At 33.0% G+C, this 22071-nt stretch overlaps 1 protein-coding gene across 4 annotated transcripts in view; it reads left to right on the plus strand.

The window, feature by feature from the left end:
- Nucleotides 1-22071, plus strand: part of LOC143254260 (E3 ubiquitin-protein ligase TRIM9-like) — a 59137-nt gene that overhangs the window by 18374 nt on the left and 18692 nt on the right. For all 4 annotated transcript variants that reach the window (XR_013030118.1, XR_013030119.1, XM_076509142.1 and 1 more), the window contains exons 2-4: nt 15401-15496; nt 18564-18797; nt 20708-20864. Coding sequence is in view for 2 of the 4 variants with exons in the window: in XM_076509142.1 (XP_076365257.1) it covers nt 15401-15496; nt 18564-18797; nt 20708-20864 (487 nt within the window). In the remaining 2 variants the exon portion in view is untranslated. The remainder of the gene's footprint in view (nt 1-15400; nt 15497-18563; nt 18798-20707; nt 20865-22071) is intronic.

Here is a 22071-nt window from a genome sequence, read left to right on the forward strand (position 1 = left end):
AAAACGCAGGTAGGTTTAAAATCGAAATATTGTGCAGTTGATTACCGTCTGGCGAAAAGATGGATCGATCCATAAATGCACATAGAGATGGACTCATAAACCAGTATAAATGGAGAGAGGAATAGAGAGACACCTTTAACAATAGACAATCGTTAGAATGGCGAGTCACAGAATTTTAGGTTTTCTTTTGCAAACTACTGTCAACAATGATACATTGTTTCAGTAGCTACGAGAAAAATACCTTAAATTACTGCCATTTGCAGATCTTTTAAGAAATTGTTTTATATTCATTACATACGGGAAGCGTTTATTAAAGTACGTATACATTTCTGACCCATAATTTGTAACGGCGTGCGTGTATGTTAAACGAGGGAAGACCTAAAGGTTCGGTAATCTGACAGACTAGGGGATAATGGTTTTTAGATGGGTTATTAAACGAGTGTGAAAAGAAAAAAGAAAACACCAAACACTCAAAAATAAAAACAAACATTTAGCATGCAGTAACCAATTACAAAGAGCGTGAACGCCTAAATTACCATGGAAAATTAAAACATAACTTCGACTGTGGAAATTTCTACATTGGAGATTGCTTATGTTTTAAATTAATGTAGCATTATAAGTATATTAGAAGCAGAACTAATCTCAATCCACATATCTAGTTCTCTGTTTTCATTCAAAGTTCTGCGTGCACGCATAAATATGTATGTTGCATGGATGAAGACAGTTTCAGTCTATTGGATTTACAGCTGTATAAATGAGAACTTACTATGCACTCTGTTTCTCCTAATGTTATGCCTCGAATATACATTATTGATTTTTATAGCATGATATATGTTCAAGAATCGCACCTCTGCCGTAAAAACTATCGAGAAATCTACGACGTCTGGTTTCTGGTGTTAGTTTTGCAAAAATAAAAGAGTTTAAAATCCCGCGACATATATATATAACAAACGAAGATTACAGAAATGCAAATCAGTTTTCTAAGTTTGGAATTATTAATTAAATTTATTTCTTCAACGTTCTTACTTTCTGCAACTTTAGATGTGTCGCAATAAAAACATGGCTGTTATGAATCTCGTGCCATTAAGTCTGTTTGTGAAAAAAAAAATCTTATATTTTATGTAAATCACGTTCCGTTAAGAGCATGTATTTGTGGAATATCATCTTATATCTATTGTATAGCACGTTCTATTTAGGTCATCTGTAAAGTAGTATCTCATATTTTATGTGTAACACATCCTGCTAAATCTATCAGTGGAATGAAAACTTTAATTCGTACGTGAGAAACGTTCCGTAAGCCTATCTGTGAAATAAATATTGATGTGGAACACGTTCCTTTAACACTATCTTTGGAGTGAAACACCGTATTGTATGTACGGTACGTTTCATTAAACTGAAAACATTGAATTATTTTCGATGCTATAATTTAATCAATATTACCTCCAGGTAAGACAGGCGATTTTCAATTAAATCTTATTTTCTCATGAGTGAAATAATGATACAGAGTTCTAATAATGCTGGCCAAATAAACATATCAAAACAGATGATGGCACAATTTATTTTAATAGGTATATTCGAATTAAAAGATGTACTCTCCGAAATTAGGTTTTATAATTGCGATATATCGCAACGTTCTCAAACAGTAATTAATTGCATAGTATTGTTTTAATTTTTTAAATCAAAGATATGTTATATCCTTTATATCTGAATAACCTGAAAATAAATATCATTTATAAGTGATAAAAATAGTATTTCCTAAACATTTTCGAACAATAACTGAAACTTGTTTTTTGCCATTTGGCGTTTTTCAAGTATTAGATATTGTCACTTTCACTGTTTTTATGTGTTTTAATATACTAATATTATACTTTTTTATACGAATAACTCATAATTGTTTCGTATGGAACAACTTCCAGTTGTGTTACCTAGTAGAGTTAATAAGAAATAGTTATATTATCTGGGAGAACTAATAGATACGCTGTTACTGATACTAATATTTAGGACATGATTCTGTTTAAATACGTGCAATAATATTATCTGAGAATTTAATTAAATTTATCTGTGAAACAGCATAAAAAACAATAATTATAACGTTAATAAACGTATTTCAATAAAATATTGTGTCTATAGGCACGCACTCCCATATTAATATATATTTAGTTACATACAATTGTAACAATACGAACTTCCCAAGAGAACAAGATTACCTAGTCAGACCAAACACAAAAACATTCACGTCTAACTGCGCATATTTTTCTTACGCTCTCACTTACAAAGATTAGAATGCTTTTTTTTTTTTTTTTTTTTTTACAATATGGAAATTCTTTCTATTAGTAATATTTTTGGTCTTAAGCCCAATAATGTCTTACGAAGTTCGGGTAGCCCAAAATTCATACACTAAGCTAACAGTGTAAAACCATTTTCATGATAAACACGCATATATACGTGTTATGATGCCGCACTACTTAACTTGTGCATAATATTTAACAACTTTTCTAGCGGGTATGTTTTGTACTTAAAGACTAGAGTATTACTTATTTCAATGAAACCTGGGTTTATTAAAAGTAAATAAGATAATCAAATGCTGCTAAATATGTCTGAACGAAGACATTATTGAAGGTTTATTCCTACTCTATTCTTCGTATCTTAGTTTTATGTGTAAGTCTTTAGTGCACAGCGTGTAGATTTAAAATGACTAAGATTCTACTTACTTAAAGGCATACTTGGGTGTTAAATAAGGTATCAAGGAATGAACATTTGATATGGAGATTTATTTCAGTTCATCAAAAATGTGTTTATAAGAAAAAAGATTCAGTTCGAAACGCCAATAACCATCAACGTTAAACGAGAGGAATCGAAAGAACAAAACACATATTAAACAAGACAGAATAGAAGTGTATCTTAAAGGGAAATTACTTTCTACCACTTCCTTTTCGCAACAACGATAACTAAACACCAAATCCTTAGGGCCATCTGGAACTAAATATAAAACTATTTTATAAGAATAAATTTGAATGTTTTATTTTTATCACTTTTTAAATATAGATATCACTATCACAGTATAATTCTAACGATCAAATAGTTATATAATAAAAAAATAAGCAATTGTAATACACTAATGTTATATACAAGAAACTATAGTTTTAATAGTGATATATGTGTGAACTTATATCACTGAAAGACCAAAGAGGTGTAGTTGAAATACTATCATACATTCTTCTACTGTATCATGCCAGTAAATTATATTGTACTATAGATTATTACTAGTCATATTGCGATCAAGTAACTTATGAATATTACAACGAAATGTCATGTTTTGTCAATTCTTTCCACACACTAATACACCACACCTATATAAAAAACAGCTCCATTTTAGACGCAAGGTATTTTGATTGCAAAATGGACTTCCAGAACGTGATCTATTGAACTTTGCCGACCACTGTAGTTTGGATATTTAATTTGACGAGTTACAGGTTTTGAGTTTATTTTACTCAGGTGCTTACTTACGTTTTAGCATTTACTTTGTTTGGACCCCTCCTTATATAGTCCATTCAGTCTTCCGGATACATTCTGGACTACTCACCATAGCGGAGCAATCAGATGCTCCAGAACCTTGTGGTAAATTTTATACTGATTGATTACTTAAGCCTTATTCTCGGCCCGGTTTTGACTTAATGTCGTCTAGTGCTCCTGCTTTACACACATCTGTTTTGTGTTTAGGTTTTCCCAACATTTCACCTGCAGTAACCACAACCACTATTTCTTGTCTGATGTATGTTGAGGTGACTTTAAAGTCGTTGGGTAATGATTTTACTATTTCATTCTCTCCTTACACTTCTATTCCAAGGATTCGACCTCCCGCATCGAATTGGTCTATTTACCATTTAACATTTGCATCTGCTGATACAGGTCATTTTGCACATCTTTTGGTGTTTATCTTCACTAAGATGGACGCTTAATTTTTCTGTACAAGTATAACTTTTCTGTGGATTTCAAAGTTTTATCAACATTGCGAGTGGAAACAAGTCGACATCATTGTCAAAACTGCCAATCTCTCTATGTATAAAAACGGATGGTGTGGGTATAGAAAGCACTATGTAGAAGAGCGAACAACGTTTCGACCTTCTTCGGTCATCGTCAGGTTCACAAGGAAAGAAAGAGGTAGTGTGTCAATTCCATGTTTTTTCCCAAAATTATAATATGCTACCAAATTCTCAAGTTTTATATAGACCTCATTTTTACACCATGGGCCACCTACTCAGAATTTTTTTTTTAAATCTTCGCCGCTAATTTTAGCTTTTAAACACCCTAAAATATACTTTATTTTATTTCGAATGAGCTTTTGATTCTGTTTAGCATATGGCTTAGTCTTCAGACTTCGCTGTTTTTCCTTCCTCTGATATACATCCACTTGGTTAACTTTTTTCTCACTGAGGCACATTTTTCATCTAAGATTCTCTTTTCCTTTTTTGGAGTATTTTAAAGATAAATACTGTATCCTCTCCTTTATATCTTTCATATTGTGGACATGCTTTGTCCATATTTTCTAATACGCCGTTGACAGCTTTTGTCAAACAGAGTTTTACAGTCTGTTATTAACACCTTTTTTAAGCATTGTGATGTAACTGATGGCTTTCAGTCAATGCCATTGAACCCAGAGCCGTTCTTTTTGTTCCTACTCAGTATAAATGTCATCCTTGTCACAACCTACTCATTTTTGATATTGGAATTAATGGTGTTTAAATTCAGCTTTCTGAGACTCGGTGTTCTTTTGAACAAACGTCTTACATGAAAAACTTAGTTGATGTCTTCCAGCCAGAAAATCACGCCTCATCTTCTTCTCTTGAATCAGTTATTCGCCCTTGTCTTACTTATGGTCACGCTACCTGGCTTTCTGCTTTCTTCAAGCTATATCTTTTCCTTCAGATACTGGAACGTCAGGGCTCTTCGTCTGACTTTTAGTGTCAAACTACCTTGTCTACACTGAAACTCTAGTCATACCTCCTTTTCATCGATTCTTCACCGTTTCTGCGGTCTACGAAACAGGCATATTAATTTATTGGTTCTCTATGGTGTGTCGCCTCTACCAGATGATCCCAATCATAATGTCTCGAGCAACCAAACCTGCCAGGTTACATTTATCCCGAGGACTGATGGATGGATCTTCTGTCTGCTCCTATCATTTATCCAAGTGTTATGCTCCTTCTGGTTCTTGCACTTTACCGATGTCATTTTTATCCTTCTGATACTTTTCAACTCCTTCACAGCTACATAATTTTTGTCATGATCTGGTTTGAATATTGCGTAAAGCCATAATAGGACTATCCGATCTAGCCGTTCTTAACTTAGTAGTGACTGACTAGAGTGAAAGCGGCTAGTTAACAATACCCACCATCAACTCTTGAGCTACTCTTTTATTAACGAAGAATGAAACTGACCGTCATATTATAACTCTCCTATGGCTGAAAGGGCGAACACGTTTGTTGACGGTGATTTGAACTTGCAACCCTCAAATGCGAGTTGAGCACCTTAACCACAAGGCCATGCCAGGCTCCTCGTCAAAATCTTTTAACCATAGCGTACAACCTTCTAGCTCCATTCTTTCGTTTATTTTGTAGTCGAAGTGAAGGCGTAACCTTGTAATCTTCTGACGATCCGCTGGACCCTACTTCAACCCTTACCCACATGGACTACTCGTGTAGGCCAGTATGATTCGAAATCTTTCATTGTGTAAACTTTTTAGATAGTTATCTTAGAGAACGTTTTCTTTCATATTTTGTCTTTTGAATTTTACCTCGAATTATTATTTATAGTGATCACCAATAACAATATGATTGGCATTCTTGATGATAATTCACCTTTCTTTTCTTCAGCACTGTGAAACCAGCTTAACAAACTGAAACATACGCTTATGTTAAATAGTGTGTTAGCACTAGAAGTGAAAAAAATTACTTTATAACCGAGAGTTTAATGTATCTGAATAACTTGACTTTTGGTTGACTCCTTGATAAAGCGAGGTTAATGTGCGTCAGAAGATCCACCCTAATTTCACTAAAGAAACAAAATAACTGATGGGCTTTTCAATTCTTTTCGTCATGTCACAATGAAAAGGAAAAAAACTAACTGTCGTGTATTATTACAGAAAAAAAAATATTTCAAGCAATTTCTTCGCTGCTCAGAGAAAAACACACAAACTTAGAGTATACCTAAACGCAATATTTTTTAATTATTACAGCATTAATGCAGATATTTGTATATCATCACTGCTCCGTTATTTTTCTATTCAATTACTTTTAATTTTAAATGGATGAGTGGTTTAGATATGTCTGTATTTCTTGTTTCTCAGGAAAATAAATTATGTATAATATAATTAACACACGTAATATAATTTCAGATGTTTTTATTTTTACATTTTTCACACTGAGGAAACATTCCTGTTCAGTTAAGCATTGTATTTGGCAAGATGCCATTCTTTCTTTCTTGTTGTTTATTTTTACATTCGTGCCAAATCTTTGAGTCTTCGTGCGTTTGGCTTAGCACGCTAACCATAGAAACTTTCAAATATTCGCGCACGCGGTCATCTGGGAGTATGGATCTAAACGATGTATAAAAAGATAGATTATCTAGAAATGTTTTTAAAAGAAGTGATGTTAATGTATTGCTTTTGCAGAAACGACGGTTATTATATTTATTAATCAAGTTGAAAGGTTTGCAAAAAGTCAGGCTCATCAAACTGAATGTTGTAGTATGGAAATGAAGTGGTAGAAAACAAATATATTGTAAAGAGACATAAGACTAAAGACTTCCATATGGTTACCTTTCATTCCAGCTTAGAGCAAACAGCCTGAAGTTCTGTGACCTATTGATTCTAGCTTAGAGTGAATAGCCTGAAGTTCTGTGACCTTTTCATTATTGCTAAAAGTGAAGAGCCTGATGTACTGTGACCAATTAATTTCAATATTGTTGATTTGATAGAAACATATGTATATATGTGTTTCTCATTACATTTACTTCATAATTATGAAATAGCTTTATCAACTTTTCTCTATTAAATAGTCAAGTAATGTTAAATAATACGACTACAACTTCAGTTCAAGAACTATCGTTGTTGAGTGCAATTTTATTTGACTTGCAAGAAATGATAAAATACAACGCTGTTCACTCACAGTGGCGTAAGTATGTCCCCGCAGTTTCAGGGTTGCTCGAAGTGCCTAACAAACATAAGAACTGCCGACGTAGAGAATAAATGCAGGGGCCTAGTTACTTTTTATGCGCGGTTTGTAGTTACGCCATTGTTCACACACTTTGAAATGTATGAAGGTTTCATCAACGAATTAAGGTAGGACAGAACTGTGAAAATGTATGAAGGTTTTCATCAACTAATTAAGGTAGGACAGAACTGTGAAAATGTATGAAGGTTTTCATCAACCAATTAAGGTAGGACAGAACTGTGAAAATGTATGAAGGTTTTCATCAACTAATTAAGGCTGGACAGAACTGTAAAAATGTGAAGTTATTAATTTAAGTTAAGTAAGATGTTCATAAAACATCTTTCAATGAATATTTAGTTAGTTTCTTTTAATATTTAGATAACAAACCCATTTCATTTATCAGACACGCATGTGCAATATACAAATCCATCTTGATTTTACTCACTTTGTAAAGAATCACCAGGAATGATATCAATCGAATTAAAGTTGATTCATGAAACATAAGAGTTGATATTAGTCTCTTCGCTACCCTTGAGTCACTCTTGTGCTGATAAAATGTTTTAACAATAAAGAAATAAAATGATATTAACAACAAATCAGAGATTAGAAAAAACTAATCATATTATTGTTCATAATAATATTGTTCCATATTATTCCCTGATTTTAGCTGAAGGCAACATACAATGTCATATCAGTTAAGCTAGGAATGTGAGTTGTTTTAATAACAAAATATGATTGAATATGCACACAAGTGAGTTGTTGCTTTGATGACATCATTACGATTAGTTTTAAATAAAGTATTTTGTTATTACCCTTAACGTGCTAGCGTTGTGAAAATCATACCTATTTTATATTCATGGCGCTAGTTTCAAGAGGTATGAGTGAAATTTTTGTTGCGAAGTACAAACCTGCACTGATGACTGTTTCCACCATGAGTATATAAAGCCGGTTGAAGCAGTATAAGCGATCAGACTTACTCCTGAATCACTGAGAAGGGCACTTTGAGTGGGCTGAATAATTTCACGTTTTGTTTATTTGTAGTTAAACACAAAACTACACAATGGACCCGCTGCGTTTTATCCAGTTTCTAACATTATAATTCCAAAAACCTTTTGCTATGCTACTGGGAAGGGGGTGTAATTTGAAACTAACCACAAAGTATTTAAGGTTGCAGTTATTTTAAAATTTTGCTTTAATATGAGCTTAACAGTTTCTGTTATTTTTTTCCAGTTTAAGATCTGATATATATGTATATATGGCGCTTATCTCAAGTACCTTGAGTGAGCTAAATACTTTAATATATACCTCAAAATAACTTTATTAAAAATTTCAGTTCTTAGAGAAATGGGATTTTAACATTTTTTCCGTTCTGTTTTTAACCTTACAGCAGTTTATTTTTAAAACGAGTCAAGAATAATATTACTCTACATATATACATATAAATATTTAAGTAAGTTACAGAAAAACTTAAACAAATTACATTAAAAGGATAGTGTGCAGTTAACAAATCATATGTGAACCTTAGATGAAATATACTTAAATTAAATTTTATACAGTATGAAAAAATAAACAGATAAATGAACAAGAAAATATAATTTGAAAAGAGAAAAACGTAGCCACAAAGCAAATATCTAACACTTGGGCATAAATAATCATAAGGTGACGTATTATGTGATGTTACTTGTTGTTGTTTTGAGGTGACGGTGGAAATAACGACCAAATTGTGTTGGATGTACATCGTGTGTTCTGTTTAACCTCAATTTCACCGATTACACATACTTAGGAAAATAGAAAAGGAGCAGTTATAAGTGTTCAAGCCCATAACGTCTCACATCTTTACCAACTAAAAGGATAAAAAATAGATGCAAAGTCAGGTAATAATATAAATACTATACATCAATGGTGAAGACAGTAAAATTGTCTCTGAAGTTAACATTTCGGGTCCCACTATGTTGCTTGGACATAAATATTAACATGTTAAGGTATTACTAAACAAAGCCCGAACTTTTACAATTATTACAGCTCCCATGGCAGATGGAATGTTTATATATTTGCTTTCTGAGTGTGTTTTTAATTTTCCAAGTACATTTTTCGGAAAATTTCTTTCTTTTCTACAAAATTAAATTTATTTTAATTACAGATGTATGTATATCTGTGTGTGTGTCTGTACATGCGCACATCGTTCTTAAAATATTAAAACATATTAAGTGTAAATTACCTTAAACACGCCTAAATAAAAGCTTAAAAAGTAATAAAAAGGTGCAACAGTTGAACCTTATCAAAACGTTGCAGGTGTTTTGATTATTGATTTAGTCTCATTCACTATGGAATTGTTCATGTTTTGTTTTCATTTTTATTTCCATTGCGTCTGCGTATTACTGCTTCTAGTGTTTTAGAATGTACCCTTGTGAGACATTGCATGACATTATAAATTATTCATGCAACTCGCTTGTTTGGGTTTACAACTGTAGTTTCATTTGACAAGTTCAGAGCTTTGATTTTTGTTGAAAAATGTGTAACACTTCAGTTTAAACTTCATCCAAATACATGAACTTTATGAATCGTAAATTAATTATGAGCTTGTCTATTTCTTCGCTTTTAAACAGATGATCACAACAGTTTAAAATGTTCACATATGTGAACGGGGTGAAAGTATTTATTACAGTATAATCCTGTTTATTATAATATAAATAGAGATTTTTGTAATTCAGTGTTCACTAAGGCGTTAATCTTAAATATTTCTATGATAACACTCGGCCTCGTGAATGCACAAATTAATGGCTTATTATCATTAATTAAAATGAAGCCAAACAGTATTCTAGTAAGTATGTCTTTTAACAAATGATGATAATAGAATCAATAGGAGACACTTTCGTTACCTAAATGATCAGATAAACAACCCTATCACATAACTTTATGCGCCATCTAGTGCAACGCTTCTGTCCAACTCAGAGTAATATCCGTCGACTAAGGTGCTTCTGAAACCTGCTAAGTGTGTAATTAGTTCAGTCCATGTGTTAAAGTTATGAGATCTTGACAACCGAGTTTAATGATTTAAGATAGAAGGACTTAGCTAGAAGAGAGGTCTATGGCGCCTTTCTGAGAAATCGAATGTGTTTCCATGGCATTTAAAATTAAGAGAATTCCATTCTATCTTACGTATATGGAAATAACCAACTTTCTAGAAAATCTCAAGTTTATCTTATCATTTCGACAAGTACAGTAAGTGTATCTTTGTTCGAAATCTGTCGGAAATCTAATCCGTATAGCCTCAGATTCCTGCCTAGAACATATATATTTTAAACATTTATGTCTGCACAGAAATACATTTTGTTGTGTGAATGATTTTCCAATGTCTTACAATCGCAGTAACTCAGTTACATTTGTTTGAGATAAACTTGCTCTCAAGGGACACAGCGGTAGGTCTGACAGCATATAACGCTAAAAACAAGGTTTCGATACCCGAAGTGGACACATTACAGAAAGCCCATCGTATACCTTTGTGCTTAACCACAAGCAGTTAAATACATATAAAGCCTTTCGCACATTACTATCGAGTTTCCTCGCGTAAATAGAAATTAGATTGAAAAAGGAAATAATTTTATAAATTTACAGACCTTACCTTAACATACGAAAACTAAGGCAAAATTTTTTTTGATTTTATCGAGACTCAACCTTTCTATTTACTAAATTAGTGTAAACTAAGAAAAGGTTGTAGAAACGTTTCAAAACAACTACTTTTTGCATCAGTCTTGATATTTGTAATTGTGTTTGTGTATAATATTGCAATTATTTAGTATGTGATAAATAACTTCTCGGAAAAACAAAAAACAAAACCTAAACACTCGACTTCACGTGATTTGATTGTGTTAGTTTTCTATGGTTATCGTAAGCACATATTAATCACGACTGGAATAATGGCTGCCTTCTACTAATTCTCCTTTCCAAATACCAAAAAAATATATGACTGATTTAATTTTAGAATCAAAACTCTTTTTTTAATTAAAATATAACCTTTTAGTGCATTTTTTTAAAAATAATTTCCCCAGCGAAACTACAAAACGAAATAGTCAAAGATCAGTTTTACAGGGGCTTACAACATTTTCACTTAGTGTGATAACTCGAACTTAAATCTTTTCTCTTGAATGTTTATTCATTAACATAAATACAATAAGGTTCCCTTAAGTTGTTCGTGTTTAAATTATGTACAATGATTCACTCGTAAATAAACTATGACTCAAATACCGAGATTTAACAGTCAACATTTGTTATCTGGATAAGGATAGTTATCTGGCAAATCTGCAAGTTCTCTCAGTCACTTACACTGTCTATCATTAGCGGAGTCTGCTTCAATTATCTGCTTAAATTTGTAAATTAATGATGAAAATTTCCTCTTATTATCGGTATCATTAATATCATATTGCAATAAAATAGCCTAGTAAAGTTGCACTCTACAGTAGTCTGACCAACATACAACTCTGATAGCTTTCCTTGTGCATCAATATAAACTAGCTACATAGAATGAACGAAGTATTTTATTTATGCACCCCACTGAACTGAGCTTTACACACACGCACACAAACATACACACTAATGAACTGAGTATTATAAGCACTTTGCTCTTGGCATACACGTGTCCCGTGATTACAAACCACGACCCTCTTGTTCCAATTCAGTTGAATTTTGATGATTTTTCAAATGGAAGTGGCATGTAAAAGAAAACATTTCTGAGTCGATTACGTTACAAAAATGTTTGATGCTGAGATCTTCCTGTTTCAAAGTAACTCAAGTACACAGCAGTCAACTGAATCTAAAGAGCTATATTAGAAACATGACATATGTGGGTAAACAATATAATTCTCATGAACTTACGTCTTCAAAAGCGATGAACGGTGTTTACAAGCTTCTCTCAGAGCACATAGTGAAAGGTGAACGGTAAGAGTAGCATCTGGTATGTAACAAATGCGAGTATATCATCCTGTTCAACTAAACATATATGTACATAAATGTCTTTAAATGTCCGGACAGTTTGCTATAATTACAAAGGGTAAAGAGCACGTTGCCAAATATTTTTAAGGGATTTATATTGGCTCGAATAACACGTATAACGGCAAGTTAAACATCTAGAGTGTCGAGAAAAACGACAAGTGAATCCTGTATGCCCTTAAGATATCATGTTTAACCCACTACCTTGCGACGAAATACCCTTTTTTCACAGAATCAATGCCACATTAACTCTATCAAGACAGAATTTAGCCTCACGTCTAAGTGGACATGTTAGTTCTTGTGCAAAGTGCAAGTAAACACGAAAATTCGTATCATGCCATTCACAGACGATGTCCATGGACTTCGGTGCTTCTGCGTTATATAAAAAAATCCTCTGAAGTAATCAAACACTCGAGTTACTGGACTTTAAAAAAATAAGGACAACCTTGATTTCATTACATTGCACAAAATCTTTCTACAGTGGAAACTGTACTGCAGAGCAATAGTCCATATCCAAGGTCATCATACAGACCACCACTGGTTGAAGATAAAAACCCTAGGCCCTTGTCCTTGTGACTTTAACATAGATTGCGAACACTTCTGTATATGTAGTGTTTTCATGCTTATGACTAATATCTTATTCCTAACATGAGTTTCAGATTCAGATCACGAATGTGCTAAAATTTAACTTATTTCTTATTATATCCATCCGTCCTGGTTTAACTGTACGACCATCTAAACTGACAACAACCAGATACTTTCCCATATTGGTATCATCAGGCCGTTTTTCTTTAATTCTCTTTCTAATCGAAATCCGATGACAGTAAGAGTCGAAAATCGTATTTCCTTGCATAATACAGCTTCTTTTGAAAATATGGTTTGTAAAAATATGTCTGGCCATCTTTATATAAACTAAAACATTCCAAATTGAATTCATGTTTTTCATCAATATGTTTTAGGCTTAATCATTAATTTTAAGGCTTATAATTCAGGTTTATAAAATATATACTATATGGTATGTATATAAATACAGTTAAGGATATTGGTAGCTTTGGCCTAACATCTGTAATATAAAAGTGTAAAACCAGAGGTGTTGGGTATTCTACTCTAACAATAAGAATAGAAACGAAACTTCATTTACCTTGTATATTATACTAATAATAAGACCAAAAGTAAACTAAGGTATTGGGTATTCTACACTAACAATAAGAATAAAAGTAAAACCTTGGTTGTTTGATGTTCTGTTCCAACATTAAGACCAGAAGTACTTCATTAGCTATTTAGTATTTTACTCGAACAATAATACCAAGATACAACTTTAGTTGTTCGATAAACTACCATAATAGTAAGACCACAAGTACATTTTGTTTTATTCTGTATTCTCTTTCAACATTAACACCAGAACATAACCTTAGCTATTTGGTAGTCTGCTCTTAAAATAAAAAACGAAAGTACAACCTCGATTATTCAATGTTCCGTTGTTACAACAAGGTCAGAAGCACATTTGAAGATATTCGGTATTTTACTCGAACAATAACACAGTTGTTTGGTATTCTCTATTAATGATAAGTATGTTCGTTGTTCTACTCTAACACTAAAACCAGAAGCACAATCCATATTTTTTAACGGTAGGGAATAGAAAATTTTCGGTATTATTTCTCAATTATAAAACCTACAGTATCGCCCACATTGTTGGATATTTTCATTGATAACAATCGGCCCGCAAGTAAAACCTGAATTTTTCTGTATCCTTCATTATAAACTAATTTTCAGTGTATTACTCTAATAATTGGGCCACGAGTATAACTTTAGTGAGATTATTTGATGGGTTTTGCCTGGAAATAAATGTTACCAAGCTGTTTTTAGTTCCGTTGAAACATCAGTTTTGGTCTTTGTAACATGTCTAAAATCCATAAAATTCTGCTTTGCGGAAATTTTTATACCCAAGTTACCTAATTAACCCTATCTTACATGAGGTCTTCAAGATTTGGTACAACACGCACGGAGGATGCGATATATTCCAGAAATAAAGTAGAATGTGAAGATAATTTCCAGTCTGAGGTAAAGCCTGACATACTTATAAACTATTACAACATCATTCTGATGGACGTTTGTATTTCCTGGGTAATCCATATATTTACGATTCAACAACAACATGGGTCGTTCGATATCTTACTCTGACAATAAATCCAAAAGTACAATTTCAATTATTCGATATCCTACTCTAACAACAAATCAAAAAGTAAAACTTAAGTCGTTCGATATCCTACTCTAACAGTAAAGCCATAAGTACAACTTAAGTTGTTCGATATACTACTCTAACAACAAATCAAGATGTGCAACCTTAGTTGTTCGATATCCTACACTAACAATAAAGCCAGAAGTTCAACCCAAGTTGGTTGAATTTCTGCTCAAACAGTAAAAATAAACGTATAATTTCAGTTATTTGTTATCTTTTTCAATTATAACAATCTCAGTGGGATAGTGTATCATTTGAAAACTAATCTAATCAGCTGTTGGATGATCACCTTCACGTCTTAGGTGGTTATTACATTTTAACCAAAGCTTCACGTTATTACGACAAAATTCGTGTTCGATAGAGGATTCGTAAAAATACGAGGATTAATATAACTTATGGAGGCTACCTTGCTTGTTAAATAATATTATTAGTATGAATCATAAATTACTGACTTTTATTACACTATTATCCATTATTTTGTACCACAGTATGACTTATTAAGATAGTAAGTTGGCTTACATAACAAAACTGACTTTTGTTACACTATTATTCATTGTTTTGTGCCACGATATAATTCACTAAGGTGACAAATGTTGCTTAAGTATTGGGGTACGTGAAGAACCTCAATTCTGTGACACTATTGTTCATTACTTTGTGTCACGATATAACTTGTCAAGGTCATTTTACTATTATTTTACACAACCTCATACGTGTATACATGACTGTGCTAATTACTTGTTTTATTTAAGTGTGTAAAAAGTGTGTGACATTTGGGATTTATGGTCGTATTAACAAAATTTCCTTAACAGTATTGTCCCAAGATAAGCTCATAATATCAAATGATTTTCTTCCTATGTCCCTCAGTTTCTGAATAATTATGTTGACATTTCTATTTGAATCACCTTGCATAATAATTTAATCATTAAAGTAACACCCCTAATTCTTTATTTATTTTTTCTTTCAGACGGAGTTATCTCAGACTCTTCAAGCACTGTCTGAGAGAGCGAAAGGAGCGACTGAGTTTATTCAGAAATTGAAAGTAATGGTAGACAAAATACCTGTAAGTAAAGTTTACCACAGCTACATTATTACTGTTATTTGAATAAATTGGATCTTCCAATCTTTCTGTAACAAGTGTTATCATCTTTCATCTCTCAACGCATGAATGACGCTGAAAGTAGTGAAAAACATGTAGCGCATTTTTCCAAAGAATAAAATTGAAAATAAAAACTATGTTATCTTCTTATCGGTCACTTACTTCTTTCTTGTAGAATCTACTAACAAAAGAGATTGAAAAACATTCAATCTGTACTTAAAAAAAAAGACTGAAAAGTTATCCTACACTAACGAAAAAGGTTGAAACATGTTTCCTAAAACCAGTTTTTTTTTTTTTTACAAAAATTCTAAATACTTTTCCAGATAAATTAAAGTTTTTCTGTGTGGAAAACTTAGCTTTGACATCAAGATAATCGTTACAGTTCATAAGTTTTTATATATAATCTGTCAGTTTGTCTTTATTAAACTGTTGTGATTGTTATTATGACGCAATAATATTTTCACAGCTAAAAATGGAGTTGCCTTTCTTTTAAAATATTCAATATATATCTAAACTGTTTAATCCCGAGATCATCCATACAACAAAATATTATTTTATTCACATATAATTAAGTTCATTTTTATCTCTTAGTGTACATCTGTAGTATAAGAAATTATATAGGTACTAAGTAGAGAATATTTCAAAACTTGTAAACAGGTGGTTTTGCAAGTGAAATCTATCTTGACATTGTGACAGTTTTATATATAACCTAAATAAATTACAAAATTATGTGAAACTCTCGTGCTTTTAAGAATTGGACTGGTGTTTAGAGCGATCGATTTGCAATATTTTGGTCGCGGATTCGAATCCTTGTTCCAAAACATGATTACCTTTTCAGTCGTGGGAGCGTTATAAGTGAAGGTTAATCCCATTATTTGTTGGTAAAATCGTAGCCCAAGAGTTGACTAGCTGCCTTCCCTTCTAGTATATTACTGCTAAATTAGAACGTCTAGTGTTGATAACACGCGAGTAGCTTTGTGTAAAATTGAAAAGAAACAAACTTCTAAGAATTACAACACACAGTAGTGTGTCGTACGGCCAAAACAACCTGATGTAGGACACAGTGTGTGTTATTTACAGAAATGCTGGTTGAATAATATTGTACCTTACGTATATCGGACTTTGGTAAACCAAACCATCATCTATTTTCATTCAACGTGCACTACTGGACTCTTACTTTTTTACATGCCAAAATATAAGACAATCCGTTAAAAAAATATACAAGATATAACATCTCCTATTTTAATTAAAAGTTGTGATTTTATTCGCTCTCAATGTACAAAAATTTTATTTAATTTGAAAGCATACTTAACTTTAATGGAGGCCCGGCATGGCCAAGCGCGTAAGGCGTGCGACTCGTAATCCGAGGGTCGCGGGTTCGAGCCCGCGTCGCGCTAAACATGCTTGCCCTCCCAGCCGTGGGGGCGTATAATGTGACGGTCAATCCCACTATTCGTTGGTAAAAGAGTAGCCCAAGAGTTGGCGGTGGGTGGTGATGACTAGCTGCCTTCCTTCTAGTCTTACACTGCTAAATTAGAGACGGCTAGCACAGATAGCTCTCGAGTAGCTTTGTGCAAAATTCCAAAAACAAAACAAACTTCAATGGATTTTTTTTTTTTACAAGTTTGATACACAAATATATATTTTCAAAGTAAGTCTCATTTGGTGTAAATATACGCTGCAGGTGCATAGTTATTTAACAAAGACCGCTCGAAATTGACAAAACTTTCTGCCCACGTTTACGCAAAGGGTCACGTGAACTATCTGTCTAACAATTTTTATTGTAACTTCACCTTAGAGTAAAAGTGGACCGTTTTTAGATTTTTTCTCCTTCGGATGAAAGACGGGTAATTTGGCCCGGCATGGCCAGGTAGGTTAAGGCGTTCGACTCTTCATCCGAGGGTCGAGGGTTCGAATCCTCGTTGCACCAAGCATGCTCGCCCTTTCAGCCGTGGGGGCATCATAATGTGACGGTCAATCCCGCTATTCGTTGGTAAAAGAGTAGCCCAAGAGTTGGCAGTGAATGGTGATGATTAGCTGCCTTCCCTCTAGTCTTACATTGCTAAATTAGGGACAGCTAGTGCAGATGGCTCTCGTGCAGCTTTGTGCGAAATTCAAAAACAAACAAACGGCTGATTTAGAGAAGCAAAACTCTAGCGTGAAAGGATGTTGAAATGCACATGTAGTGGTTAGGCCAACCAAAATAGATTAGCAGTTTCTAGCTCAGGTTTTCAAAAGAATCATACACGTAGATTATTATTATCAATGATAATAACTTTATAGTAAATATTCATTCATTACTTAAGTAACCCGCGTATTTTGCTTATTTTGATTAAATTTCTTAAGTCGCTCACTCGATTCTTCTCTTGGCACACCTTTATTTCACACCTAAGGCGTTTTTGATTAAATAACCTTTACTTGGATAACCTTACAAAGTTTTAATATGTGTGTCTATTTATTTATTTACAAAGCATACATAACCTAAAAAGATATAGAACCAGTATCAGAGTTTGTGAAAACAAAATAAAATATCATATAAAAGGTTAAAATATTTGTTTATAATACAAATACAATATTTGTTTATAATATATTAACAACGTTAAATATGGTTGTTGCAAATAGTTTATTCTTCTAATATTACTTCGGTATTTTCAGTTTTTCAAATTTAGATACGTAAAAATATAATTATATTTTCTTATCGTTTCATATATGTATGTGTGTGTGTGTCCGCACGCGCACGGATACAACAACTATATCCTGATGTGGTATTACCCTTTTCCACACAGCCAATGTTACAACCAAGTAAAAATATTTTGCTTACCCTTCTTTCTGCAACCTTAGTTTTGTTTCATTTTCGATCTAACCTCTTAACACAGTTGTGTATTTGTTTAGTTAAGGGAAGAGCTACACAAAGGGCTACCTGTGCTATGTCTAACTCGAGTAACAAAATTTATTTTAAGCCTTCAGACTTACCACTGAGCCACTGGATGGGTAACACATTCTGATCTGTTGCTGTACATCTTACTTCTAGGATAACTGTGTCGAGTTTGAGAACAGGATCTCTGCTGATTGTGACCTTCTGATTGAAGCCATCCACAGAAGAAAACTCCAGTTATTTGACTTTGTCCATCAGGAACGAGATTCGAAAATAAAAATTATCCGGGAACAAATTGCTACTTTTGCTTCCAAACTTCAACAAACGACTGGTCTGCTGCAGTTCTGTATCGAGGCGCTGAAAGAGACGGACCCGGCGGCTTTTCTTCAGGTAAGAACTGCTGACATTCTTAATGGAACAAATTCAAACAAGTTGTGTCCGATTCATGACAAGACAACTTTCATTGATGTGAGTTAATATCGAAGTCATACATTATGACTTCATATTTACAAAACAAATACAAACAGGCATTGCCCAGTTCTTGATCAGAACTAATACTTGAGTCGAGCATTTTGGTTTTAAAACTATAATTTTCCTCAATATCTATATATACCTCTTCATATATCTTACTACTTTGATAAGCATAACGAAAGGCACAACTCAAACAATTAACTTAATAATATGTATATAAAGCTAATTTACTTAAATTAAAGTAATATTTTCTATCAATGTACTTTAATAAATACACTGAGGTTATTTAAAATCGAATTAATTTCAAATAATAACGTCAAGTATGCAGTTTCATTTATGTTCTTTGTTTCATAATGCACAGTTACCTAAGGATATACTTTCATGGTTGACATGGATATAAATTATATTTTCTCCAATAGTAGAAAAGAAACGATAGCAATATTTCACACCTTTAGTCCTTGGTTTCACTCACTGTCTACTATACATAAATTATTTTACAGACAGTACCTTCCTGATGAATACTAAGACTGATATTATATTAAATAATTCGTATCAAATTTCTCTAATTAAAAAGCAAATAAATCCGTTAATTTTTTTTAAACTTTTGTTATGTAATTCATGTGCAATTTTCTATTGTTGTAATTAATTTTTTCTATATTTAAACTACCACGGACATATCAAAAATATGTATTTGACGTAAATATTTAATGATCGCAACAACCTTGAAAGCTGCATGGTAATTTTGATTACAATTTCTAGAACAGTTTTCTAAAAAAAAAATACTAGCCTTTTTAATCATAAGTTTCACACGCTCTTTTGCTTTCCAGTTGAATTCCAAATTACATTATTTTCTGTTAAAATTGGAAGTTTTTACGCCTTGGATATCTGAAGTTTTTAACAGTTATATAATTGACAGGAATCTTTCATTGATATAATTTTAAATATGCCTCCCAGTGGCACAGTAATATGTCTGCGGACTTACACACTAAAAACTGGGTTTCGATACCCGTGGTAGGCAGAGCACAGATAGCCATTGTGTAACTTTGTGTTTAATTCAAAACAAAAAATTAAATATTTAATGAAAAATATTATAATCAGTCATAAGCAATTGATAATTTAGACTGAAACTGGCATGAAACGCCTTAACAAAAGTCATATGAACTATTAGAGATAACGCACAAAACCTAGAGCTAATTATTATTATAACGTTTCGCAATTTTTGTTAACATCAAAAACGTTTCTGTCAAAAGCTGAGTCCCTTTTTATGTGTGTTTGTCAGCAGTATTTCTCGAATGGATTTGAACGTGAGTAGGAATACAATTGAACTATAATCCAACTTAGAAGTGATTAGTCTTTGAAGTGTCAAGGTGAAAAGTCAAAAGTGACGAAAGTCCCAAAAATACCTCTGTTATCATGGGGATCGTTTTTTCGCACTATTTGTCAAAAAATGATCAACTTTTGATGAAACTTGGTGGAATTATGTAGAATATTATTCTTAATTATTTGGATAAACATAGTTTGTGTCCACTGAAAACGACGTACATACAAACACATTTTCGTATTTTTGGGGGGAGGTTATGATCAGTGCTGCGTTGTGGGGGTATGCGCTCTATTTAGTGCCTCTCCAACTGTAGTTAGGTTTTTGCTACCTCATCCATCTTAAGACATTTGCGGATATGTTATTACTTTAAACTGTTTTATGACGTAAAAATTAATTTCGAACTTTGTGTTTAATTGTATGTTTTCTGTTTAGATTTCAATATTTGATTTCTTAATGTCTTTAATACAGGGAGACATTATAGAATCTTTTCTGTTATCATTTGTGACAGGTTGGAACATCTTTAGTAGACAGGGTTTTGCTCGTGGACATGGCATGGCACAAGGAAATGACATTCACACCCAGTGTTTCAGACGAAATTGACCTCACCCTTGACCATCTCTCGGTCTTACACAGTATTGAACACATGACCTTTGCCCAAATGAAAGGTAAGTTTCCTAGACCTATAAGGATTTTTTTTTTTATCGTTTTGTTAAACGTAAACTACGAAATGATACTTGAGTAATGTAAATAACAATGTAAGTTCCTGGGATCTATATTACAGCGTGAGTAAAGTAAATAACAATGTAAGTTACTAAGATCTGTATTACAGCGTGAGTAAAGTAAATAACAATGTAAGTTACTGGGATCTATCTTAGGGCGTGAGTAAAGTATTTGTTTGTTTTGAATTTCGCGCAAAACTACACGAGGGTTTTCTGCGCTAACCATCCCTAATTTAGTAGTATAAGACTAGAGGGAAGGCAAATAGTCATCACCACCCACCGCCAACTCTAGGGCTACTGTTTTATAAACGAATAGTGGGATTGACCGTCACATTATAATGCTTCCACTGCTGAAAGGGCGAGCATGTTTGGTGTGACGACGATTTGAACCTGCGACCTTCAGATTACGACCCAAGCGCCCTAATCACCTGGCTATGCCGGCCCAGAGTAAAGTAAATAACAGAGTAAGTTACCGAAATCTATCTTACAACCTTCATTTCATTAATTTTTGTTAAATGTAAATAACGAAATGATACATGAGTAAATAATAGTGTAGGTTACCGGAATCTCTTTTCCATCATTCATTTCATTAATTTTTTTAAAGGCTGAAATTGGCATGGTTGTTAATTTATGCAAAATCAAAAACAAAATTTCTAAGATGAATAAACATGTTGTATGATAGATTTGTTGTACTCCCGTAACATTTTAGTTTTAAGAGAAACGCAAACTTAAGTTATAGAATAATATTTAAATATATGTTAACTCACCAACTAAATACATAAGTTCTGTATGTGTAAGAGCTCCGCTGTATAACAATGAACCGTTTGAAATTTAGGAGATTCAGTGGACTGTAAATGACATGCTATATGTCTTGTTTGCAGTGATATCACGTCTCATATTATGGCGTACAACACTGTGAATTGACTCCTAAAAACTTTCACACACACTCTCCAAGTAACTGAAATTTCAAGGTCCTATATAGTATATGGGTTACTTTCGAATAACCCCAGAAAAAAGATCATAGGTGTTGTAATACAGTAATCAAGAGGCGCTAAAGAGCCTATTCGAAAAGGCATTATATTCGTAGGTTTGCGAATAAAACCCAGTATGATGTTCGCTAATGTGCTGCCACTTGCAGCACGTGAATTTCCAA

The sequence above is a fragment of the Tachypleus tridentatus genome, chromosome 1 (genome assembly GCF_004210375.1).
Source record: "Tachypleus tridentatus isolate NWPU-2018 chromosome 1, ASM421037v1, whole genome shotgun sequence".
NCBI lineage: Eukaryota > Metazoa > Arthropoda > Merostomata > Xiphosura > Limulidae > Tachypleus > Tachypleus tridentatus.